This window comes from Hypanus sabinus, chromosome 4 (assembly GCF_030144855.1).
Source record: "Hypanus sabinus isolate sHypSab1 chromosome 4, sHypSab1.hap1, whole genome shotgun sequence".
In the NCBI taxonomy this organism is placed as follows: domain Eukaryota; kingdom Metazoa; phylum Chordata; class Chondrichthyes; order Myliobatiformes; family Dasyatidae; genus Hypanus; species Hypanus sabinus.
In genome coordinates, this window is record NC_082709.1 from 81,176,818 (window position 1) to 81,203,074 (window position 26,257).

At 41.6% G+C, this 26,257-nt stretch overlaps 1 protein-coding gene and 1 long non-coding RNA gene across 2 annotated transcripts in view; one reads left to right on the plus strand and one right to left on the minus strand.

Moving 5' to 3' along the window:
* LOC132392935 (uncharacterized) overlaps nucleotides 1–17,678 on the minus strand; it is a 48,689-nt gene extending 31,011 nt beyond the window's left edge. The window contains exon 1 of the long non-coding RNA XR_009511693.1: nucleotides 17,546–17,678. This is a non-coding gene — a long non-coding RNA (uncharacterized LOC132392935). The remainder of the gene's footprint in view (nucleotides 1–17,545) is intronic.
* Nucleotides 1–25,108, plus strand: part of map3k2 (mitogen-activated protein kinase kinase kinase 2) — a 134,105-nt gene extending 108,997 nt beyond the window's left edge. Inside the window, exons 11-17 of the mRNA XM_059967523.1 lie at nucleotides 1,925–2,017; nucleotides 3,093–3,299; nucleotides 5,723–5,871; nucleotides 10,135–10,266; nucleotides 10,670–10,799; nucleotides 12,441–12,618; nucleotides 16,218–25,108. Of these exons, the coding sequence (XP_059823506.1) occupies nucleotides 1,925–2,017; nucleotides 3,093–3,299; nucleotides 5,723–5,871; nucleotides 10,135–10,266; nucleotides 10,670–10,799; nucleotides 12,441–12,618; nucleotides 16,218–16,443 (1,115 nt within the window). The 3' untranslated portion in view covers nucleotides 16,444–25,108. The remainder of the gene's footprint in view (nucleotides 1–1,924; nucleotides 2,018–3,092; nucleotides 3,300–5,722; nucleotides 5,872–10,134; nucleotides 10,267–10,669; nucleotides 10,800–12,440; nucleotides 12,619–16,217) is intronic.
* Nucleotides 25,109–26,257: the final 1,149 nt, after the last annotated feature.

Below are 26,257 nucleotides of genomic sequence, written 5' to 3' on the forward strand. Positions count from 1 at the left end.
GAAGGAGGTATATTGATGTCATTCGCTCAATTAAAAAATAAATATAAAATATCAAATAACACTCTTTTCTGTTATTTTCAATTAAAGAGCTATTTAAGAGATAAACTGGGTCATACAATGTTAATGCCAAAACCTAATGAAATAGAAACTTTAATTCAAAAAGGAAAAATTAAAACATTTACGTCTTGTATGTATAATTTGATTCAAAAACAAACAATTAAACCAGGAATCCATAAGTCAAAACAAAAATGGGAAACTGATTTGAATATTAAAATTGATTAAGCAAATTGGTCAAGACTATGTCTTGACAGTATGACAAATACAATAAATGTCCGACTTAGATTAGTACAATACAATTTTTACATCAATTATATATTACACCACAAAAAATAAATAGATTAAATCCAAATTTATCTGATCGATGTTTTCGGTGTAATCAAGATATTGGTACTTTTTTACATTCTACTTGGTCCTGTGCCAAAATTCAACCTTTTTGGATAAATTTAAGAGTTTTATTGGAACAAATTATCGGAATACAACTTCCACATAACCCAATATTATTTTTATTAGGTGATGTTGAAGAGATAAAACCAAAACTCAAATTGAACGAATATCAGAAAGAATTTATAAAAATTGCTTTGGCAGTAGCCAAGAAGACTATTGCAGTTACTTGGAAATCAGATTCATATTTAACTATGAACTGTTGGAATAATGCAATTTTTAGCTGCATTCCACTTGAAAAAATTACTTATAATTTAAGAAATAAATATGACATATTTCTGAAAATTTGGCGCCCTTACTTACAAAAGATAGGATTAAATATAGAGGTGCTCCGAAGATAAAGTTATTAGTCATCTGGGGAAAAATAAATATATATATTAAAGTTATTTTGAATTCCATGGAGCATGTAGGGATCTTCCGATATCCAGTCTGTCAGTCAGTCAGTCATTCTCTCTTTCTCTCTTTAGATAAGGATGTTAAGGGGGGAGGGTTAAGGGGAGGAGGGAGGGCTGATATATATCATTATTCTACTATTCTATTTCATGTAATTATCTTAAAAAATCAAATAAAAAATTTATATTAAAAAAACCTTACCCACATATCTCTTTTGAACTTGTCCCCCTCTCCTTAATGTTTGCCCTCTGATATTAGATATTTTGACCTTGGAAAAGAAAGATTCTGACTATCTAACTTTTCTATCCTTCTTATAAGCTTATAAACCTCTATCAGGTCTCCCATTAGCCTCTGCCGCTCCAGAGAAAACAACCCAAGTTTGTCCAGCCTCTCATTGTAGCTCATGTTATCTAATCCAGCCAGCATCCTGGTATACCTCATCTACACTCTCTCCAAAGCCTCAGCTTCCTTCCTATTTAATGGGGTGACCAGAACTGCACCCACAATTACCATCAAAGCATAAGTGAACGTCTTGGCATGGTATCAGCCATGACGTGGGTAAGGTTCCTGTGTGGTGCTTGACAAGTGACCCAGACTTTTTGAAGGATCACAACTGTAGGTCAGTCACTGGTAAATCCAGAAGAGAATTTCCAGTACAAATTTCTTTATCCTGAGAATGGGAGAATGTGGAATATGAGGAATGGTTGAATCATGGAAATTGTTAGATTTTTTTCAATACTAGGTGAGTCAAGGTATTGGGTTAGTGCAGGCACGTGGTGCTGAGGTCATGGTTTTTTTGAATGGGGAAGCAGGCTTGAGGAACCAAATGGTCGGCTTTTTATGATGTTTCTAATGTAGGTAAAAGGAAATCTGGATAAGCACAGGAAGGGAGAGGATATGCTTAGAGGAGAATTCTGTGCAATAGAACACAGAACAGAATAGCATAAATCGTTATTGTACAGAGTAGTCATTAGTCACAGACGACTTGGTTTTCAAGATAAACTAAATTAATGTTTTCTGCTTATTGCAGATTGTGATATCCCAACATTTGATAAAATTGGGAAGGGTGGGACATACCCACGAAGATATCACATTACCTATCAGCACCATGACTACACTGACGGTGAGTATGGACCACACATGAGTAGGTGACAAGTCCTTTTAACCTCTTGATTCCTCAGCAGCGGGTCAGGGTCAGGTGTTTAACCTCTCTGTTTCAGACAGAGTAATTCCGAGGTAATGGGAAATTTTGATTTGAACTCCTCAATTCCAACTCCAGCCAGATTCTTTCTGGAACAACACACACAAAATGCTGGAGGAACTTCGCATCTATGGAGGGAAATACAGGAGGTTCACAAGAATGATGCTGGGAATGGCAGGGTTAACGTACGAGCAGTGTTCAATGATTCTGGGCCTGTACTCCCTGGAGTTTAGAAGAATGAGAGGGGAAATCGCATTGAAACCTATCGAAAATTGAAAGGCATTGATAGTGGATGTGAAGAGTATGTTTTGTATCTTGGGTTCAGAAACACAGCCTCAGAAGAGACAGACATCCATTTAAATCAGAGATGAGGAGGATTTTCTTTAGCCAGAGGGCAGTGAAACTGTGTTTAGTCACAGTGAAACATTGTCACAGATGGCTGTGAAAGCCAAGTCTTTGTATTTAAAGTGGAGCAGATTCAGTGGCTGAAGGTCTTATGGAAATGGGCAGTCAATGTTTCAGGTTGAGACCCTTCTTCTGAATTAAAGAAAGGAGATGATTATTATAGAAGTGGTGGTGGTGGAGGGAGGTTGGAGCTAATGGGGGGTGATAGTTGGACCCAGGTGAGGGAGGGAGGAGAGAATGGGAAAGATGACAGAATTTGGTGATCAATGGACATAACAAAGGATAGGAGAAGATAGGATAGGCCAGTGAACCATGGGTTAAAGGGAAGGAGGTGGGGAGGGGAACTGGAGGGAGGAGTGTGTAAGAGATGGACAGATTGAAAGGGCTAGCGAGGGAAAAGAGATGTGGTTGGGGGCTGGTGGGATAAATGGGAGAAAAAAAAGGAAGGACTGGTAACTGGTAGTTATAGCACTGTTTCTGTGTTGGGTCTTTCAAGCACACCTGTGGTTGCAGGAACAACCCATTATCTGACATTCCATTCCCTTCTGACTGCAACATACAGTGCTAACACTCCCTTTGCCTCTCACTGCAGGTCGCAAAACTTTTCCCAGGGCCAGAAGAACTCATGGAAACACTTTCCGTTCCCCGGTTAACTTTAGTCCCACAGAACTGTCTCTGAGCACCAGCAGTGGGAGCAGTGTCTTTACGCCGGAGTACGAGGACAGCAGGATGCGGCGAAGGGGAAGTGACATTGAAAACCCTACCCTTTCTGTTATGGATATCAGTCCGCCTAGCCGTTGTAAGTTTCATGATTAACTTAAGCATGTCAGATTTGTCATGTTTGGCCCATATCCCTCTAAACCTTTCCTATCCATGTACCTGCCTGTATCTTTTAAATACTGTTAAAGTACCTGCCTCAATCACTTCCACACCCCCAACCACCACTAATTTATCATTTCCTGTCAATCACCTTATGTACCAATTCTCCTGTGCCTATTGTCATCTTATGGACATGCAATCAATCTATGTGTATAAGCTATTTATATATTTATATTCATTGTTTTTTAATTATTGTGTTCTTTATCTTATTGATTTTTTTTGCAGCAACGGAGCCGGAGTAAAAAAATTTTCGTTCTCATTTATATTTGTGTACTTGAGTCTTGAACTCATTCTATATACTGTGTGAAAATTTGCACCTCAGGTCCCTACTAAATCTTTCCCTGTTATCTTAAACCTATGCCCTGTGCTTCTTGATTCCCCAACCCTGGGGAAGAAAGAGGTTATGCATTCACTATATCTATGACTCTCATGATTTTGTACACCTCTGGCTATTAGGTAACCATTTATTCTCCTATGTCCGATAGGAAAAAAAAGTCCCTTCCTGCTCAAACTTTTCCATAACCCAGTCCTTTGGGTCCCAGCAACATCCTTGTAAATTCCTTCCAGCTTAGTGATATAATAGAGTCTGATTGTTGGAAGCTTCTGATTATATAGACCAAGTAATCTTTTTGATACAAATCGCATTTGGCAATATATTACCCCTTCTTTCATCATTTCCCTGTCAGAGTGCTAGGATCCCACAAAGCTCTATCAAGATGCTTCACTGCAGACTCCAGCAATTTATCAGTCTTTAGTGCTGGGTTCATTGTCGTTTGTCATCTATAATAGTGAACTGGTTGATGGATCAGCAAATTTGTGGATGATATGGACAGAATCAGATCAGAATTGGGTTTAATATCACTAGCATACATTGCAGTACATAATAAAAACAACTATACATTACAATAAGAAAAATATGTTTTAAAAATGAATAAATAGTGCAATAAGCTCAAAAAGAGAAAAAAAAAGTGAGGTATTGTGCATGGGTTAATTGTCCATTCAAAATCTGATGGTAGAGGGGAAGAAACTATTCCTAAAAGTTGAGTGTGTGTCTTCAAGCTCCTGTACCTCCACATTGATGGTTGTATTGAGAAAAAGTTATGACCTGGATGATGGGATTCCTTAATAATAGTGCTGTCTTTTTGAGGCATCGCCTTTTGAAGGTGTCCTCGCTGGCCTAGTACCCATGATGGAGCTAGCAAAGAAAGACTATCAAAGCTTGCAGTGGAATCTGGAGTAGCCGAGAAAATGGACTGAAAATCGCAGATGGGATTTAATGTAGCCAAGTATGAGGTGTTGCCCTTCAGAAGGCCAAACCAGAGTAGGACATGCACTGAGGAGTGCTGTAAAACAGAGGGATCTGGGAATACAGATTCATAGTTCCTTGAAAGTGGTATCACAGGTAGATAGGGTCGTAAAGAGAGCTTTTGTCCTTCATAAATCAAAATATTAAGTACAGAATTTGGGTTCTTATGTTGAATTTGTATAAGATGTTGGTGAGGCCAAATATGGAACATTGTGTGCAGTTCTGGTCACCTACCTACAGGAAAGATTAATAAGATTGAAAGAGTGCTGAGAAAATTTACAAGTTTAAATAGGTTAGGAATTTATTCCTTGGAGTGCTGGAGAATGAGGAGAGATTTGATAGAGACATACAAAATTATGATAGATATAGATAGGCTAAATGCAAGCAGGTTTTTTCCATTGAGGTTGGGTGAGACTAGAACTAGAGGTGAAAGGTGAAATATTTAAGAGGAAGCTGAGGGGAACTTCTCTCAGAGGGTGGTGTTTGTGTGGAATTAACTACCAGTGGAGGTGGTGGATGTGGGTTTGATTTCAATGTTTAAGAGAAGTTTGGATAAGTACATGAATGGGAGGAGCATGGAGGCTAGAGTGATGCTAGAAAGTTTGTGAATCCTGTAGAATTTTTTCTGTTTCGGCATAAATATGACCTGAAATGTGATCCGCTTTCTTGTCAAAAAAAAACTTTCTGATGTTTCTAATGACGGTTGATGTGCTTTCTTTGTAATTGCATCCAATGTTGGGGCCCAAGATAAATTTTCAGAGATGGTGACATCTAGAAACTTGAAGCTGCTCACCCTTTCCAGTGCTGATCCCTCAATAAGGACTGCTGTGTATTGCCTCCACTTCCCCTTTCTGAAGTGTACTTTTAGCATGGCCCTGTCGATGCACAACACACTGTTGCTTCTTCACTGTAGACTCTGGTGCTTCTCAAGGGCATACTTAGGTTTGGTACTACTGCCTGCAAAGATCACCACCCAAAAGTGAGGGTAATGTAACAAAACACTATGGGGTACTTACTTTCTGCTGTTTTTGTTTTAGCTCCAAGAGCACCTTCAAATTGGAGACTGGGCAAGCTGCTGGGTCAGGGGGCCTTTGGCAGGGTCTACCTGTGCTACGATGCGGACACAGCGCGAGAGCTGGCAGTGAAACAAGTTCAGTTCGACCCGGATAGTCCTGAGACGAGCAAGGTGAGAGTCCTTCAGGGCACGAGGGCCGTGGGAAGCAGGATGCTGGGGGACGGGTGGGGGTGTAATCTGATTGGTGTATGTGCGGAATGAGGCCATTCAGCCCATCTTATGCATACTTGGCAGTAGTACCATAGCATTAGAACAGGGACTGTTAGAATGGAAACAGCTTCTTCCCCCAGAGCATTGAATATGGAACAGTACAGGACAGGAACAGGCCTGTCAGCTCACAATGTTGCACTGAACCAATAAAATTTATAATCAAATTGCCAGCTCAACGAATCCCTTCTTCCTACATAATGTCCAAATCCTCCCATTTCCTCCCTTCCGTGTGTCTGTCTAAATGCACCTAACATATGTGCCTCTACCACCAACCCAGCAGCGCATTCCAGGCACCCACCACTCTCTTTTGTAAAAGAAAAAAACAGCTTGACCCTGACTTTTCCCTTAGTGGTAGAGTGGTCAGGGCCTCTCTTCCAACCATCAGAAATATTTATCTGCAGCACCACATGCACAGAGCCCATAGCATTGTCAATGACCCCTCCCATCCATCCAACAATCTCTGTCCCCCTACCATCAGGCAGGAGGTACCGTAGTATTAGGATTGGAAACAACTTCCTTCCCCCAGGCCGTAAGACTACTGAACTGCCTGCTACCACCCAGGTCTCATCACGTAACCAGCAGTGTTATACTGTTTATGTTTTTAACTTGTGTCATAAATGCATCTTATGCTAAATGTCATTCTTCTGGAATTTTGTTGTGTGTGAGTTATATGTACTGTGTTGTGCACCTTGGTCCGGACGAATGTTGTTCCGTTTGGCTGCATACAGGTTGAACAACAGTAAACTTGAACTTGATGGTGGAATTTAGACTAACCCTGCTGCCTAGGTTGCAGTCTACAGCCCTAAAAGCCTGGCTTTTCAAAGTAGGTTTTAACATGCAGTTTTGGAACGAGAAGTACAACAAAATAGTTTCCAGTTGATGAATCTTCATCAAGACTGGTAAATTGGTGTGTTATTGTCATGTGTACTGAGGTTTGGGGAAAAAACTTGCATACCATTCGTAATGTTGTTGCATGAACAAAGTCATTGGAGAGAAGTGCTGGTAGATATGAAGCAGCCTCTTTATTCAGCAAAGTGAGAGACAGCAGGCATCAGATGGAGACCCTTTCAGAGGAAGAGGGCCTGCTTGACCTAACACTACACAACATTTTATACGCTAAAGATCAAAGAAAAATTCAGGACAATTCCATATTTACAATGCTTCTCTTGAACTAGACACCACCCTCGTAACTCTTCACACCCATACCACAGACACCCAAATGCACACAAATGACAAATTTAAATCACCATTGTCTGGTCTTCCAATTAACTTTGTTCATGGTTTGTAGGAACCCATTGTTCAGAGCTATATTTTAGTTTTAATCCACGGTTTATATTCAAATCTGAGGACTGGTGGCTGAAATCAGTTGCCGAAGTTAAGTTGCTATATGTGCTAACCCCAAAAAATGCTCTGCTCTGACATGTAGTAAGGTACAGGGAAAAACTTGCATACCGTTCATACATACCAGATCATTACACGATGCATCGAGGTACAATAATAGAATGCAGAATAGTGTTGCAGTTACAGAGAAGTTGCAGTGAAAGTAGACACTAAGATGCAAGACTATAACAAGATAGACTGTGAAGTTAAGAGTCCATTACCAAATTAATGCCATATTTCTGAAGCTGTGGATCTGTGAGACTGCGTGTCCACTGAGGAAGTCGGGCCTAATGCCTGCGAGTCTGCTGGAGGCTTGCAGGCGGCTTGAAGCCTATCTGTGAGTGTGGGTAAGTGGGTGGAGGGTTTTGTTCTGCTGAATGTTGTCATGGAGATGTGTGGCAACACTTGTGGCAGCCCTCCAGCACATCCTTAGGTTGTGTTGGTTGTTAATGCAACTTTTCCTTTTACCTTTTCCACTTTTCACCTCCCAGCTTTTACTTTACACCTCTTCGTCACCTGACTTCACCTGTCACCTTCTAGCTTGTAGTCCTTCTCCCTGCCCTCTCACCTTATTCTGACTTCTTCCTTTTTTTCCAGTACTGATGAAAGGTCTTGGCCCAAAACATTGACTCTTTATTCTTTTCCATAGATGCCGCCTTACCTACTGAATTCTCCGGCGTTTTGTATGTTGATCTGGGTTTCTAGCATCTGTAGAATCTCTTGTGATTATGATTCACCGAGTGAATACCTTTTGTACAACCCCCCATAATCGTGTGGGTGAACTTAAACCCATAGTTCCTGGTTATTGTCCATGTGGTTGCTGGAGTGGTGAGCATGATAAGCAGTGTGACAAGATTTGGGCAGTGTTGGGGGACAGTGTTACTTGTATAGTGAGAAGAAATGGATGAGCCCGTCTCTGTCGTAGAGGGAGGTGCGTTGGTGGTGTCAATGTCAATAGAGAGACCATTTCGACGTAATAAACAGAAAAGATTCTGCAAATGCTGGAAATCAAGAGCAACACACCCAAAATGCTGGAGGAACTGATCTGCTGAGTTCCTCCGGCATTTTCTGTGTGAGACCCTTTAGAAGACCCCTTCTCCTTAATCATATCTGCCAATATATCATTGTAGGCATGTGCTTTTATGAAAGATAACTTGGACAACAAAGACGAGTCATGAAATATATCTTTGGCAGATAATATTAAGGAAAATACCAAGGCTTTTCATAAATATATTAAGTAGGTAAACTGGGGAGGGCAGGGCCTATTAGGGACCAAAGGAGCAAACTGTGTGGAGCCAGAGGCTGTGGAGAAGACCTTAAGAGAAAATTAAAGAATTATTAGATGCCATAGTAGACATAAGGGAGATAAATCCCCAAGGCCCATACATTATCAAAGTATGTATACCAGATACAGTCAAGAAAATGGATCTAAAGGTCGTAAATGGTATACAGTCGGCCCTCCTTATCCACAAAGGATTGGTTCCAGGACCCCTCGCAGATACCAAAAAACATGGATGCTCAAGTCCCTTATTTAACCTGTTTCAGTGTGGTGGTCTTTAGGACCCAGCAGAGCTCTGAATCCACAGTGTTTCTGTTCACAAAAATAATCACGATCACGATTGAAAATAAAGTGGAAATAATAAAGCGATCGGAAAGAGGTGAAACGCCATCGGTCATTGGAAAAGCGTTAGGCTACAGTTGGTCAATGATCGGAACAATTTTAAGTGATAAAGCTACAATTATTACTAAGCAACGTAGTGCTTCAATTATCGAAATACATACGTTTTTTAAGTGTTTTATTTCCATAAAAAGGTAAAATGTATACTATATGCTAAGACAAATGTTTGACTAACTGACGTTAAATAATACCGGATGTACCTGTTTCAACGTAAGTGAAATTCCGTTTTTTTTTTTTCGATCCCGATCCACGATAACTTACGCACATTCTCCCGTATACTTTGAATCATCTCTAGATTACCATAATACCTAATACAATGTAAATGCTGTATAAATAGTTGTTATACTGCATTGTTTAGGGAATAATGAACAAAAAAAAGTCTGTACATGCTCAAACAACAAGGGCTGGAAGAGCACTTCCGGGTTTTCTCGATTCGCTGTTGGTTGAATTCGTGCAAGCGGATAAGGAGAGCCGACTGTATATTCTTTGATAATAAATTTACTTTTGAACTTTAGTGTATCCCAAGCTGCTATGGAAGGTGTTAGATTCGGAGATGATGTTGAAGTTCAAGTTTATTGTCATATGACTGTACATATATGCAACCAAACAAAGCAACACTCCTCTGGACCATAGTGCACCCACAAAACGTTTATCATGCACAGCACATAAAACAAAATATTATCACAAATATGTTGACAAAATATAATTTGATTGTTGCCCTCAAGGTTCTCCAGAAGTGACGAATAAGGTGCAAATCTTATGGTTACAGGCATCTTATTGGATGTTGATAATATTTGGATTAGCAGCTAAGTTGCTGCTGTGTAATGCTACAGGCCAGTTGCTGGAGGGGTACCTGATGGCCAGCATGGCAGAATGAGCCGAATGGCCTCTTTCCATGTTCTGTGTTCCGTTTCTAATGGTGAATCTGTATTGCTGGCGCAGAGCAGGTGTGGGAGCTCTTAGATGCATTAAGATCAATGGAGCTCTGAGCTATTGTCTAATGAAGTGACATTGAAAATGTCATTCTGTGGTTAGTTATAACATCTTCAAAGGTTGTATATGTGGGATTTTCTAACAGCTCTGACAGTTCTTAATTTTATTCTCAGGAGGTAAATGCTCTTGAATGTGAGATCCAGTTACTGAAGAACCTCCAACACGAGAGAATTGTTCAGTATTATGGCTGTTTGAGGGATCCTCAGGAGAGAACCCTATCAATCTTCATGGAATATATGCCAGGGGTAAGTTAAGGGAAACCTGGAGATTAATAATAACATCAAGCGATCAATTGTTTGGAAGATTTAAATGGATACATTTAGGATCGGCTGCACACATTAGACTCTGAGAGTTTACTTGGTAAATCAGAGCTAGTTGTAGAAAAGAAGGACATAATACATCATACACGTCTCATCCATTAACCCTTTCATTCCTGGGCCATTAGCAAGATAAGTGAAAAGCTGCCACTCATGCCATACATTGGGTTGTAGAAAAGGGAAAAAGCACAGTAGAATTACAGAGAAAGTGCAATGCGTGCAGGCAAATAAAATGCAAACTGACTTCAAAAATAGAAATTATTGGGGGGAAGGTATGGTTTAACAATGGAATTTGCAAAATGGCTTTTTAACAGGTATTGTTTCCGAATAGGGTTCAATAAAGGACCAACTGAAAGCCTATGGTGCACTGACAGAGAACGTGACACGGAAGTACACACGGCAGATTCTGGAGGGTGTTTCCTATCTGCACAGTAACATGATTGTACACAGGGATGTAAAAGGTGAGTGTGGGGGTGGGGTCTGATATAACGGGCACTCACCAGGGTCTTGGTGTCCAAAGAGGTTTTGATTTTCTTGAGCAGCCTCTACATGGCAGTGAGCCCTGATCTCATGTAATAACTGTAAAGAATAGCTTTATTTTTATCTATCTTATTTAGAGGTACAGCATTGTACAGCCCCTTCCTGCCGAGCAAACGCCCAGAAACCCACTTTTTTAACACTAGCCTAATCACAGGACAATTTATAATGATCAATTAATCTACTAACCAGTAGGTCTTTGAAACGTGGGAGGAAACTGGAGCACCTGGAGGAAATCCATATGCAGTTATGGGAAGAATGTACAAGCTTCTTACAGACAGCACTGGAATTGAACACTGAACTCTGAAGCCCCAAACTATATTGCCACCACGAAACATGCAGTGAAATGCATTGTTTACATCAAATCAGTGTGGGGGGGCAACCCACGTGTGGCGACACACTTCTGGCGCCAGCATAGCATGTCCACAACTGACTAAGCCCATTGTAGGGGAAGAATGCTGGGGCTAGCAACTAGAAAATGGGATGTGAATTGTGCTAATATGGTAGTAGGGAACTGCAGACAAAGGTAGAGACAAGGAATGCAGCAGGGATAATACCCAAGTTTCAAGAACGTAACTAATTACATCATAGCTTGCACACATTGTATAATAGAAAATTGGATTTTCTGTGAGACATGTGGACGGTCATTTTATTCTATAACCTGGACCTATTCCGTTATTTAAATAAGTCTTTTGTAGCCACCATTCTGTTTAAAAAAAAATGTTTACTGGTAATCTCATAAACTGAGAATGTAAAATTTTTACCAAATTCGTTCTCGGGTAGATCAGCTTTGACTGGTCTCCTGATGTGCACCAGTTTTTAATAATTTGTTTGTTATTTCAATCACCAACTATGTGTGGCTTCTCAGTTTGCTCCTACAAACCCTAACCCAAAGCTTTGGTCAGACTGTATTTGGAGCATTGTGAACAGTGTTGGGCCCCTTACACTGAAAGGATGTGCTTACATTGGAGGGAGTACAGAAGAGGTTCACCAGAATGATCCCCGGAATGAAAGGGTTAACGTATAGGAGCGTTTGATGTCTCTGTCCTGTACTCACTGGAGTTCGGAAGAGTGAGAGGGGACTTAATTGAAACCTATTGAATATTGAAAGGCCTAGACAGTGTGCATATGGAGAGAATGTTTCCTAGAATAGGGGAGTCTAAGACCAGAAGGCACAACCTTAGAATAGAGTGCCATCCACTTAGAACGGAGATGAGGAGGAACTTCTTTAGCCAAAGGGTGGTAAATCTGTGGAATTTATTGCGACCAACAGCTGTAGAGCTCGAGTCATTGTGTATATAGAGGTTGATAGGTTCTGGATTACTCAGGTCATCAAAGGTTATGGTGAGAAGGCAGGAGAATGGGGTTGAGAAGAATAATAAATCAGCCATGATCAAATGGTGGAGCAGATGTGATGGGCTGAATGGCCTCATTCTGCTCCTGTTTTATGGTCTTGTGGACCTGGGAATTGAGCCTCATAGTATCAATAGAAGGGTAACAATAATCGTCAGATTTGGGTGCCTGCCTTTTGAACTGATCTGAAACATTGCATTTTTGTTTGGAAGGTGCGAACATTTTACGGGACTCAGCCGGCAATGTGAAGCTGGGAGATTTTGGTGCCAGTCGACGGTTACAGACAATCTGCTTGTCGGGAACGGGCATGAACTCAGTCACAGGCACCCCTTACTGGATGAGCCCAGAAGTGATCAGCGGAGAAGGTTATGGCCGAAAAGCCGATATCTGGTAAGTTGGATTATGAATAAGGTCCCTCTCACTAATAGGGGCTGAAATGGCCCTGCATTTAGTTCCAGGGCCCATCTGGATCAACCAGTCTTACAGTCCACACTCTCCATCTTAAGATTTGACGCCACTCTGAAGATTGGGTTGTTTTGACACTCAGTGGTTCTCTACTTCTCATCTTCCCATGAGTTATTGAGCACTACAGCACAGACGCAGACCTTTTGGACTATCTAGTCTGTGCCAAAATATTATTCTCCTTAATCCCATCAACCTGCACCAGGACCATACCCCTCCCATCCATGTACCTATCCATATTTCTCCTAGATGTTGAAACTGAACCCACATCTACTACTCCTGCTGGCAGCTCATTCTGCCCTCTCACCACACTCTGAGTGAAGAAGTTCACCTTTATGTTTTCCTTAAACATTTCACCTTTCACCCTTAAGGTGCTGAAACTCACACTGCTCCTGCACGTTTGTAGCCCAGTGGAGGCGGTTGGTGCAGTATGAACGAGACAAGACAGAATCCATGACCTTCAGTTGTAGGCAAACATGAGGAAATCGGCAGATGCTGGAAATTCAAGCAACACACACACACTGAGTCCTGACGAAGGGTCTCGGCCCGAAACGTCGACAGTGCTTCTCCCTGTAGATGCTGCCTGGCCTGCTGTGTTCCACCAGCATTTTGTGTGTGTTACCTTTAGTTGTTGTCTCAAACAGCTTCCGTGGAAGAAGCTTGCTTGCATTTACCCTAACTGTACTCCTCATAATCTTGCTTTCCTTTTTTGTTTTGCTTTGTCTCTCTGTCACGGTTAGCAATCCTGTGAAGGATTCTGATTGCAAGGATAAAAGTTGCTGTTGGATAAACTCAGTCATAGAATAGTGCCACACTGGACAGGCCTTTTGGCCCACGATGTTAGAACATAAAACAGTAAGGGTCCTTCAGCCCATAATGTTATGCTGACCTTTTAACCAACAACACAATCATCCTTACCCTTCCTTCCGAGATAGTCCTCCATTTTTCTTTCATCCATGTGCCTATATAAATGTCCCTTGTCTGTATGCCTCTACTGCCACATCCAGCAGTGTGCTCCAGGTACTTGCTGGTCTCTGACATCTACCCAGCTCCTCCACTCACCTTAACGGGATGTTGTCCGGTACTAGCCATTGCCATCCTGTGAAAGCAAATCACTGGCTTCCCACTTTATAGAGCATGGAACATTACAGCACAGTAACGTTGTGCTGGCCTTTTAATCTACCCTATCAAACTTCCCTGCCACATAGTCCTCCATTTTCCTATCAACCATGAGCTTACCTCAAAATCTCGTAAATGTCCCTAATGTATCTGCCTCTACCACCACCCCTGGCAGGCTGTTGCACACACCCACCACTCTGTGTAAAAAAAAAGCCTACCTGGCATTCCCACCCCCCCCCCCCCATATACTTTCCTCCAATCACCTTAATGTTGTGCCCTTTGTTATTTGCCATTTGTGCTCTGGGGAAAAGTCTCTTGGTGCCCACTTGATCTGCATCAAAAGTTTGTATGGCAAAATTTTACATTTTGTATTCACCCATCCAGCTCGTTCTAGCCTCTCTGAGTTACTTCCTCCAGTTTGATTGCACAACCCAACGTAGTTTCAACACCAAGTTTTGTTTGTGTTGCAGTCAGTTCTGAGGCCATTTCCTTTCGGGGAATCAGCTTGGCTGTAAAGTTCTTCTTTACAATTGGGACTAGCTGGGTGGGCACTGTGGTCTGTAATTACCCTATCTATACCCCTCTGGTCTGTAATTACCCTATCTATACCCCTCATAATTTCGTATACCTCTAACAAATCTGTTGTCACCCTCTTACACTCCAGGAAATAAAATCTTAACCTATAACTCAGGTCCTCAACACCCAGCAAAATCCTTGTAAATTTTCTCTGTACTCTTTCAATCTTTCCTATAGGTAGGTGACCAGAACTGCACACAATACTTCAAATTAGGCCTCACCAACATCTTATCCAACTTCAATATAATATCCCAATTCTTGAAAGCCCATGTGTTAAAAACTTTCTTTACGACTCTATCCACCTGGAAAATGCCTGGATTAGAGAGATGTCTCATGAGGATCGGCTGAGTGAGCTCTTACTCTTTAGAGCAAAGGAGGTTTTACTCTTTAGAGCAAAGGAGGATGAGAGATGACTTGATAGAGATGTACAAGATGTTAAGAGACACAGATAGTGTGGATAGCCAGCGACTGTTTCCCAGAGTAGAAATGGCTATCACAAGGGGCATAATTTTTAAATATTGGAGGGAAGTGTAGGGAGGATGTCAGAGGTAGATATTTTACACAGAGAGTGGAGTGTGTGTGGAACGCCCTGCCATGAGGGTGGTAGAGGTAAATACATCAGGGACATTTAATAAACTCTTAGATAGGCACATGGATGTTAGAAAAATGGAAGGCTATGTGGAAGGGAAAAAGTTAGATTGATCTTAGAATAAGTTAAAAGGTTGGCACAACATTGTGAGCTTATGACATTTCTTTCTAGTCACACCCAACCACAGTGGAAAAGCCTGCTTGCATTACCCTATCTATACCCCTATCAAATCTCCCCTCATTCTCCTATGATCCAGAGAAAAGCATCCTGTACTGTACTGTAATTTTTTTATATATATATCTGTGTTGCCACTTCCAATGTCATTGATATCTTTTTTGTGGGTAGGTGACCAAAATTGTACATGATACTCCAAGTTTATCCTCACTATCATCTTATACAACTTTAACATGACAATCCATTTCCTTTGATTTATGAAGGCCAATGTGCCAAAAGCTCTCTTTATGACCCTACCTATCAGTTATGCCACTTCCAATCTAAATAAAGGATCTAGTACCTTCCTGGCGTATATGATGAATAAACTTTCTCAGGTGTTCAGCCAGGTACAGGTATCGATTATATCCAACATCTTAATGACAAACTCTGCCATCTTCATCAGAGATGATGCCAGGCCGTGACTAGTCCGGTGGTATTTATACCCCCGTAGTCTGTCCCTCTTGATTGGTTAGTCCTCATCCAATCAGGGTTTCACTCTCCCACCTTGTTGACAATCGGATTCCAGTTTTTACTTCGAGCAAGACCTTCCTCTTTGTTAAAGTTCTGTACCATGTGGCTTTTGGGACTGCCTGCTAAAGAAAGCTATTGAACTAAAACTAGAGAAAAAGAATTTTAACAAAGTCAAAGATCGTGCTCTAAGTGAGAACTGGAATTCGATTTTAAACAAGGTAGAAAAGGGGAAACCTGATTGGATGAAGACTAACCAATCAGGAGGGACGGACTATCGGGGCAGAAATACCACCCGACTAGACATGCCCAGGCATCATCCCTGATGAAGATGGTAGAGTTTATTATTGAAACATCAGTTATAATTAATACAGGTACCTGTCTGGAAGCCCAAGACTTTAAATCTTATTGATATCTTTCCTGTAGGTAGGTGTCCTGAAATGCACACAATACTGCAAATGTGGCCTCACCCATTTCCATCAGTTTTGCTTAGATTTGCATGCTCTGGGAGCGCTGCAGCCAGTGCTTGTTTTCATTGGGTTTTGCCTGTTTGCTTCTGTAGGAGTGTTGGGTGCACGGTAGTGGAGATGCTCACCGAGAAACCCCCCTGGGCTGAGTTCGAAGCTATGGCTGCAATCTTCAAGATCGCCACTCAGCCGACAAACCCCCAGCTGCCTCCTCACGTGTCGGACCACAGTCGGGACTTTTTGAAAAAGATATTTGTGGAGGTGAAGCAGAGGCCGTCAGCGGAAGAACTGTTACGCCACACCTTCGTGCACTATCACTAGCGACTAACCTCAGCCTCCAATATGTTTATTTTCTATCTGATTGCACTTTTTCAGCGTATAATTTTGGTGATTCTAGGTGTTTCCTAGGTTGTAATTTATACCTAAATTCGTATTTATAATGAAATTTTTTTGGCATTCTCAGAAAGGGAATGATCGGAAGGTTTTTTACAGTGTATTCACACAGTACTCTGATGTTCTTCAAGGTAAAGCACTTTATTACATAACTCATTCCTGGTTACAGATTGTCAGATGCCACATAGCTGGCCCTAGTTCCCTCACTAATTATACAAATTCCGTCCATAGCAGGGATGGAGCCCTCTAAATGTATTCAACCACCGCTCCTAATCCAAGAGGCTGTTGTGCAAACTATTCCTGCATTTCTAGTTTGCTATGGATGATATGAACTGTGTCTGGAATTCCTGCAGGTTCCCTCATAGTCCAGTTCTGCACCCTAGAAACCAGAATTATCATTATACAAGACCACAATATCCATCAGCTCCTTCTTCAACATCCACCGGAACAAGATGTACTCCAGATGGAGCGGGAAGAAGATGTAATATCTCCTTATTGATCAGGAGCCCGCTTTGGAACCTGCCCAGGAAACATTTTCCTACAACTGATACCACCGTCAGCACTCCAGACAAACCCATTATTTTATGTCTTAAACATGTAATTAAGAATATTTGTTGTTTGTCCTCTATGTCTTTGGATTCTATTGAGGTGACACCTGAGGTGATAAACACAAGAGATTCTGCAATCCGGAGTAACAAACACAAAGTGCTGGAGGAACTCAGCAGGTCAGACAGCGTCTACGGGGTTGACATTTTGGATGAGGCCTTTCACCAATCTTGATGTAGGATGTTGGCCCGAAACATCGACTGTTTATTCCTCTCCTGACCTGCTGAGTTACTCCAGCATTTTGTGTATGTTACTGTGGGTGAAGGGTTATCTGGCTAGCCCCGGCAAGCTTCACACCAGGTTGCCTCTGGGCAGCGGTACTGAGGCCATCTCTGCCACACTGTTCTGAAACTTGGTGCCATTTCAGTTACCAAGCAGGTGCCGTTATACTTAATATTACCACAAACTGAACTGATGCCTTTACCTTATTCCCAGCTGTGCCAAGCGCGATTCTCCTGAACTCTGCAGGCCTCGGACTTAAATTGTAATCTGAGTTTAATTAATCTCAGGAATTTACAGTGCCGGAGACATCAGCAATGAGCCTGCACTAGGTGTCATTCAGTCCCCCTTCATGGATCCTTGCGAGGATAAGTTCATGAGTTACATCAACTCTTGTGCCATTCTGTGCTACGATGACCTGTCTGGCCGTTGCAGTCTTCCTTCTGTGGCACTTCCTCTGCAGTCTTCCTCATTGCGCCTTCCATTACTGAGACAAGGACCACAAGCAGTTCAGGTAGAAAATGCTCAGGATAGACGCGTGGGTACAATTTACAAAAACACAGCATCGACAAGCTCATAAGTCACCAGAAATAGCTAATCAGTACTGTACTTTGATCAAACTGTGTCCTGGGCTAATATATGCAAGAGGTTTTGATTGGCACTATGCAAAGTGGCTCCAGATTAACTTGAGACAGTATTGTTCTTTATGGGCCTGGTATTTCAGTATCCTCTGTAGCCTCACACTTCAGCTGTCCAACTTTCATTTTCCACTTTCACATAAAGACAAGCTAGTTATGAAGTGTTTCTAAATATTCACTTTATTCCCAAACAGCATGCTTTCTATCTCAAAGTTGCTAAAACTTAATCCTATCAAAAAATTTACTGCATATTTCCCCAACTCCCCTGCTTTTCCGCTCCTCTCCATTCCTTCCCCACTCCTCGCTTCTTTCCCTACCCCCCACTCGTTCTCCACCCACCCCTTCCTCACCCCTTCCCCATCGTCCCCCAGTTCTTTTGCTCACTCCCCTGCTCCAGAGAGTGTCTGAAGAGATGTCTCACAATATTATTTTTATCTAGGAACAGTCAAAGGTGCTCATAATCATAATAAGTTTGTTGTGTATGTTATTTGGCAGTTCTGGCATTAAGGTACATTGTACGTTTGCATTGCAGATATTCTACTGAATGGCAGTTCTGTTGTTAATGTACGTTTACAGAACAGATGTCCCACTGAATGGTAATTCTGCCGTTAAGGTGCGCTGCAGATTTGCTACAGAACAGTAGTTCTGCCATTAAGGTACGCTGTATGTTAGTACAGGTGCTCTACAGAACAGCAGCTCAGCCATTAAGGTACGCTGTACATTTACAGTACAGACACTCTACAGAACGGCAGCTCTGCCGTTAAGGTACGCTGTACATTTACAGTACAAACACTCTTACAGAACAGCAGCTCTGCCGTTAAGGTATGCTGTACATTTACAGTACAGATGCTCTGATTTTCTCCATTCTATTAGACGTTGCTTTATATCATCACCTCTCCTCTGAAAACAATTTTGTATCTCACTTCTCTCACCATTGGCCCACTAGACGTTATGTTTTTAATGTTAACAGTTGAGCATTGGCAGATAAAAAAGATGATTTCCTTTTCCAAACAAGTTGATGATTGTCTGAGATGGCAGAATTTGTACTTTCCATGGATCATAAAGCAATTAGAGATTAGTTTATGGCATATGTGCCTAATGTGAGTAAACGGGATATGTGTAAAGGGGTGCAACGAATAGCTCGGATGTACTGGGCTGAAGGGTTTCCATGTCTCTTGAGTCTCTTTGTCAGGAAACACTGGCATCTTAAATCTGATGTTTCCATAGGAGCAGAATTGATCCATCAAGTCTACTCCACCATTCCATCATGGCTCCCTCTCAACCCGACTTGCCTGCATTTTTCCCATAATCTTTGACACCCTGACTAATCAAGAACCCATCAACCTCCATTTCTTTATGTTGGAGGCTGTGATGTCCTGGGGACCAGCCCATCTGCCCACTCCCAACAATACTCTCCAGATTCTACACACACCTGCATGCTAAGGGCAGTTAACTTACATAGAACTCAGAATTTGCATTTCAAGCAATGTTAAATCTGCTCACTGAATCTGCCTCTTGCATTGTCTTAACTGTTAAGCACAGGTCCTTGTTCTAAACCAGGGGTTCCAAACCTTTTTTATGCCATGGACCACTATCATTAAGCAAGGAGTCCATGGACCCCAGGTTCAGAACTGTTGTAAACACTGTAGTTGTCAGTGGGAGTTCTGAACAAACATGAAGAGTTTTTCTGTAGCCGTGATCAATCTCTCTGAAAAAGTCTTCTTTTTTACATGCCTAACTTGGTTTCAAAGACTAGATAACTCAACATGTGGCAACGGATTGGATTAAAATCCAGTGTGAAGATAGTGCAAGAGATAAATGTATGTATTTGTTCTTTGGTGAAATAAGGCTTCCTCCACATCCTTCCATCAAACTCTTCCAAGTCAGATACAATATGGGTTGGGTACAGAATGAAGCAACCTCTACACTGTCCCATCAGACACTCCCAGGACGTGGATAACATGAGTTGGGTACATATAGAGCGAAGCTCCTTCTACTCTTTTCCATCAAGTACTATCAAGGAAGAGTCAGAATGGCTTAAATTATGAGTGAAGCCATCTCTACACTGTTCCATCAAACTCACCTAAAGCAGGGATAATGCAGATTAACTGCAGAATAAGTCTCCCTCGATTCTGCCCTACCTCAGTGCCAATACCAGCAGAGCACTTCCCAAGACATGGATATTTTTCCAGATCCCACACATAAGCCCGGAAACACTCTGTTAGACCATGAGGCATATGACCTCAAGCCATCTCTCATCGTAGCTTTCCCCATGTGTTAATTTTAGGTCATAAGATATAGGAGCAGAATTAGGCCATTCAGCCTATCAAGTCTGTTCCACTATTTCAACATGTATGATTTATTATCCCTCTCAACCCCATTCTCCTGCCTTCTCCCTAGAACCTTTGATGCCTTTACTAAAACCTATCATCCTCCTCTTTAAATATATCCAGTGACTCAGCTTCCATAACTCTCTGTGGCAATGAATTTCACAGATTCACCACCCTCTGGCTAAAGAAATTCTTCCTCATCTCGGTTCTACTCTGAGCATAAACTCCCCCACAATTGGAAACATCCTCTCCACATCCACTCTTTCTAGGCCTTTCAATATTTGATAGGTTTCAATGAGATCCCCCCCTCATTATTCTCAACTCCAGTGAGTACAGGCCCAGAGCTGATCAAATGCTCCTCATGTATTAGTACATCAGCCTCTGGCCATTGAGATTATACAAATTCTTTCACATCAGTACAAATAGATATCTGTGGGACTGAAACAGGTTGTTTGTTTCTACCCCCACCGCCCAACTCTTGATGATGTGTTGCAAATGAAGCCTTTCTTCACCCTGTTAGTAGTAGTTGATATTGAATGGTACTTATGGTGCACTTGCCCTATGGTATAAACAGACACAAATGTAATGTGAACATCTTTAACAATAACTGATCTGGTGGTCTCAAATGTGGTCGGCAAATCTGAACTTATCACTGGTCCTGACCGGTCGAACTCCTAATATCTTCTAAAATCAAAATCAGGTTTAGTATTACTAATGTATGTCATGAAATTTATTGTTTTGTGGCAGCAGTACATTGTAATACATAATAATAAAAGCTATAAATTACAATAAGTATATATATATAAAAAACAAAAATAAGTAGTGTGAAAAAGAGTAAAAATTGTGCGGTGGTTCATGGACTGTTGGCAGAGGAGTAGAAACTGTTCCCAGAAGTTTGCACTTCATGGCTAGTGGGTAGTGATGAGTATTTCTTTATTTACCTGTGAATGCCTGCAAGAAAATAAATCTCAAGGTAGTATATGGTGACATACGCTCTTCGATAATAATTTTACTTTACTGGTTATATAGGGACCTTGCACAACCAGTACAATGATAATTTGATTTTCTGAATGTTGGCTGAAACCAAATGGTCTTGTAAACTTAGGCAGAAGCAGTTACAGGTCCAGATTTGAGCCTAACCTGGGCTAAGGAACCAAGTGAATTTCACTGAGAGTGTACAGAGTGTTGTCCCTTGACTTGGACTTGTGAATATTAGACATTCTTATGGTTTATTTTGCCAATTATTTTGTGCCAATTTCTAACGGTTCCTACAGGAGGGGTTGCTAATATCTTGAGTGTTAGAGGAATGAGAGAGAGAGAGCTCCTTAGAGTTGGGAAAAGGTGTGTGGTACAGCAGGAATCTCATTCATACTCACAACGTTGAATTCTGGTCCACATTGCTGTTTGCCTCACCACTTAATGTTAAGGTGGCATGCTGTCTGTTCAAGAGATAGAGCACTCCAGCACGGAAACAGTCCCTTTGGCCCATCTGGTACTTGCCAAAATATTATTCTGCCCAGTCCCATTGACCTGCACCTGGAATACAGTCCTCCACACACCCCACCCCCCCCATCCATGTAGTTTTTTCAAAATTCTGTTCAATGTTGCAATCAAACCCACATCCACTACTTCCGCTGGCAGCTTGTTCCACTCTCTCACCACCCTGAGAGTGAAGAGGTTCTCCCTCAGGTTCCCTTTCACCCTTAACTCATGACTTCTAGTTTTAGTCAAACCCAATCTCAGTGGAAAAAATTTTAGATTTACCTCTCTATGCCCCTCATAATTTTGTATACCTCTATCAGATCTCCCCACATTCTCCTGTGCTTCAGGGAATAAAGTCCTAACCTATTCAACCTTTCCCTATTACTCAGAGCCTCAAGTCCTGGCAACATCCTTATAAATTTTCTCTGCTCTCTTTCAAACTTTGGGATATCTTTCCTATAGGTAGGTGACCAGAACTGTACACAATTCTCCAACTTACACCTTACCAACATGTTATACAATTTCAAAATAACATCCCAACCCCTGTACTCAGTATTTTGATTTATGAATGCCAACGTGCAATAAGCTCTCTTTGCAACTCTATCTAACTGCGACACCACTTTCAAGGAAGTATGGATCTGTATTCCCAGATCCCTCTGTACCTGTACCTCTCATAATTTTGTATGCCTCTTTCAAATCTCCTCTCATTACTGGTGTACTGTGGTATGTTTGACAAGGCAGATTCATCTGATTACTTCTTTACGTGTTGACTGTTGAGCAGCATCTTGTGGCGTTCCCTTATGCTGAGTCGTCGATATAATCTCCAAGAGTCTGTGCTGGTCCAAAGAGATGACACTTTGGGCATCAAGCACTTTTCCTGGAGGAAATCTGAAGATGAAGCAGCATCTCTGCTGGAAAGGAATTGTCAGTGCTTCAGGTTGCAACTCAAAACTTCAACAATTTCTTCCCTCCAAAACCCAACTTCCCGCAGCTGCTGCTTGACCTACTGAGTTCCTCCAGCAGACTGTGTGTGGCTCCAGATTCCAGTGCCTGGACTATCTCTTGGCTGTACTTCATGACAAGGTACTGGCTCATGGCTTTGTTTGCCTTCCCCATGTTTGGGAATTGGTTCCCTGGTTTAGAACATAGAACACAGCACAGTGCAGTACATGCCATTCAGCCCATGATGTTGTGCTGACCTTGTAACCTACTCTAGGATCTATCATCCATGTGCCAATCTAAATATCCATAATGTATCTGTCTCTATCACCACTCCTGACACCCACCACTGTCTGTGTTAAAAACCTACCTTTGACAATCCCCTATTCTTTACTCCAATCACCTTGAAATTATACTCCATGTATTAGCAATTTCAGCCCTGGAAACTGGTCCTTGGCTGTCCAGTTGATTTTTGCCTCTTATTTTGTACACCTCTGTTTCATCATCTCATCCTCATTTGCTCCAAAGAGAAAAGCCTTAGCTCTCTCAGTCTATCCTCATAAATCATGCTCTCCAATGTATCAATTTATCAGGATAGGCAGTATCCTGATAAATCTGCAACACCCTCTCTAAAGCTTCCACATCCTGAGGCAACCAGAACTGAACACAATACTCCAAGTGTGGTCTAACCTGGCTTTTACAGAGCTACAACATTACCTTGGGGCTCTTGAACTTAATCTTGTGACTAATGAAGGCCAAAACACCTTATGCCTTCCTAACCACCCTATCAATTTGTGCGGTAACATTGAGGTACTTATGTTCTTTTTGCCTCCTTTTTGTCCTAAAGATTGTGCAGTGGGAGTTCTGAAGGGGTAGTGTCTATCTGGGAGGATTTTGTAGATTGGAGTTGGAGCAATGAGGGTTGTATGTAGTGGTAGTTGGGGGTTGTATTTCGGGTTAGTTGGGGATTACATTCAATTTCAAGTTTATTGTCATCTGACTGAACATATATACAACCAAATGAAATAGTGTTCGTCCGAACAATGGTGCACCCACAAAACATATATCACACTCAGCACAAAAGGCAAACTATTACCACAAATAAGATAATAAAAATATAATTCAACAGGCATGTAGAATTATATTATTGGCTGTGACGTAATTGAGATGAATGGGGGTGGGAGGATTAGCCCAGTTGGGATCTTGGAATCATTAAGACAGCTGGTTCCCTTCTCTTCCATAACATTCCAGCGTAACTTGGTTTCCTTGAATAGGTTCCTTCTCCACACCCAACAAACCCCCTCTCATACTCCCTCCGCCCATGTTTAATTCAAACACTTAAATTTAATGCTGTTAGAAAATAGCTTTTTTTTTGTTGTTGGGAGGGTAAAGTTTGCAATGAAGGTTGAGTGCATTTCTGGTATGGAAAGGGTTGCCGCTGCAAGGGAAGAACAGTTAATTGTACTGTATCCTGGAGCCCAGTTCAATCAATGCACAGAAAAGTGTGTGTGTGCGTGTACGTGTATAATTGCCCTGATGAAGAATCTCAGCCCAAATCAACTGTTTATTCATAGATGCTGCCTGACCTACTGAGTTCCTCCAGCATTTTGTGTGTGTTGCTCTAGATTTACAGCATCTGCAGAATCTCTTGTGTTTGTGTGTATGTGTGCGTGTTGTGTATGTCTGGGACTCACTGAGTGAGTGATCTCCATGTCTAATGACTAGAGTCCAAATGTCTCCATTCATTTAGTAGAGAGAGGATTCTTAGACAAGCCCTTGTTCAGCATGAGGGTGTGGCTCACAGTAATTCTTTTTATTTTGTTCAGAATGGAGAGAAGTTTTGCCTCACGAGCTTGCGAATAAAACACAGGCTCAATCCAAATAATTCTTCTCTTGACAAGGTGTAGGACAGAAATGGATGGTCTGATACCCGATGGCATTGAATGCTTCTTCGAGACCAGCTGTCAAACGCCACACATATACAGTGTCAGGCCAAAATCGTTGGCTGGTTGTACATTTTGACTGTATTACATTTAATTGTATAGGTGTATAAAATGTTTGGGATTTTTATTTGTAATTATTCCCGATTGTATTTACCCTCACTGCTATCTGGTTCTTTGTAAAAGAAAGCCATGTTTATATTCGGTTTGTTACCAATAATCCTGTTTCTATGAAATCTGTATATCGATGGTACGCGTTCTTGTTCCAGTCTGATTCTGCATGAGTTCAGTGGGACTAGTTCACAGGAGATTGCCTTTTATGTAGTCCGTGCTATTGGTTTTAAGTGCACAGATCGCTGCTCTGAACTGGATTCTTTCTGGGTCGGAGTCCATGGTATTCAGCACTTTGCAGATCGTTAATAAAACTATTTATTTCACAGCTTTCTGCATTTGTTTGCTTAATAAGACCATAAGACGTAGGAGCAGAATTAAGTTATTCAGCTTATCGAGTCTGCTCTGCCATTCCATCATAGCTGATTTATTCTCTCTTTCAACCCCGTTCTCCTGCCTTCTCCCCATAACCTTTGACGCCCTGACAATTCAAGAACCTATCAACTTATGCTTTAAATATACCCGATGACTTGGCTTCCACAGCCATCCGTGGCACTGAATTCCAAAGATTCCCCACCCTCTGTCTTAATTGCTGTCCTGTTGTATTATCCTCCGGGTCGGTAAAGGATAACAGCAGGAGGCAGCAGCACCTTTCATTTAGGACTGGTTCCATCCTCACTCCATCTACTCTTCTTGCTTCCCCAATCCTAACTCTTACAGAACATAGAACATCGCCAGCATAGTACAGGCCCTTGAGGCTACGATATGCGGACCTTTTAAACTACTCTAGTCATGCAGAGTAAATCTCTCTAAAGCTTCCACGTCCTTCTTACAATGTTAATACACAACATAGAACATTACAGCATAGTACAGGCTCTTTGTCCCATGATGTTATGCCAGTTTTTTAACGAACTCAAAAATAAATCCAACCCTTTGCTCCTACATAACTCAACATTTTTCTATAATCCATGTGCCTACCTAAGAGTCTCTAAGTGCCCCTAAGATATATGCCTCTACCTTCACCCCTGGCAATATGTTTCACACACGCATCATTCTGTGTTTATAAAAAAAAAGAACTACCTCTGACATCTCTCCAATACTTTACTCCCAACCACCTTTAAATTATGCTTTCTGGTATTCATCCATTTCTGCTTTGGGAAAAAGTCTCCGGCTATCCACTTGATCTATGCCCCTTATCATCTTATACACCTCTATCAAGTCACTTCTCATCCTCCTCCACTCCAAAGAGAAGCCCTGGCTCACTCAACTTGTCCTCATAGCAAATGCTCTCTGATCCAGGCAACATCCTGGTAAATCAACTAAAGCTTCCACATCCTTCCGATAATGTTCTCAGTACTACTTATGTATTTATTTTCATGTGAAAATGTGTCATCTTATGTACATTGGTCATTTGTCAGACATAGAACACTACAGCAAAGAAGCAGCCCCATCTAGTCAGTGCCAAACTATTTATCTG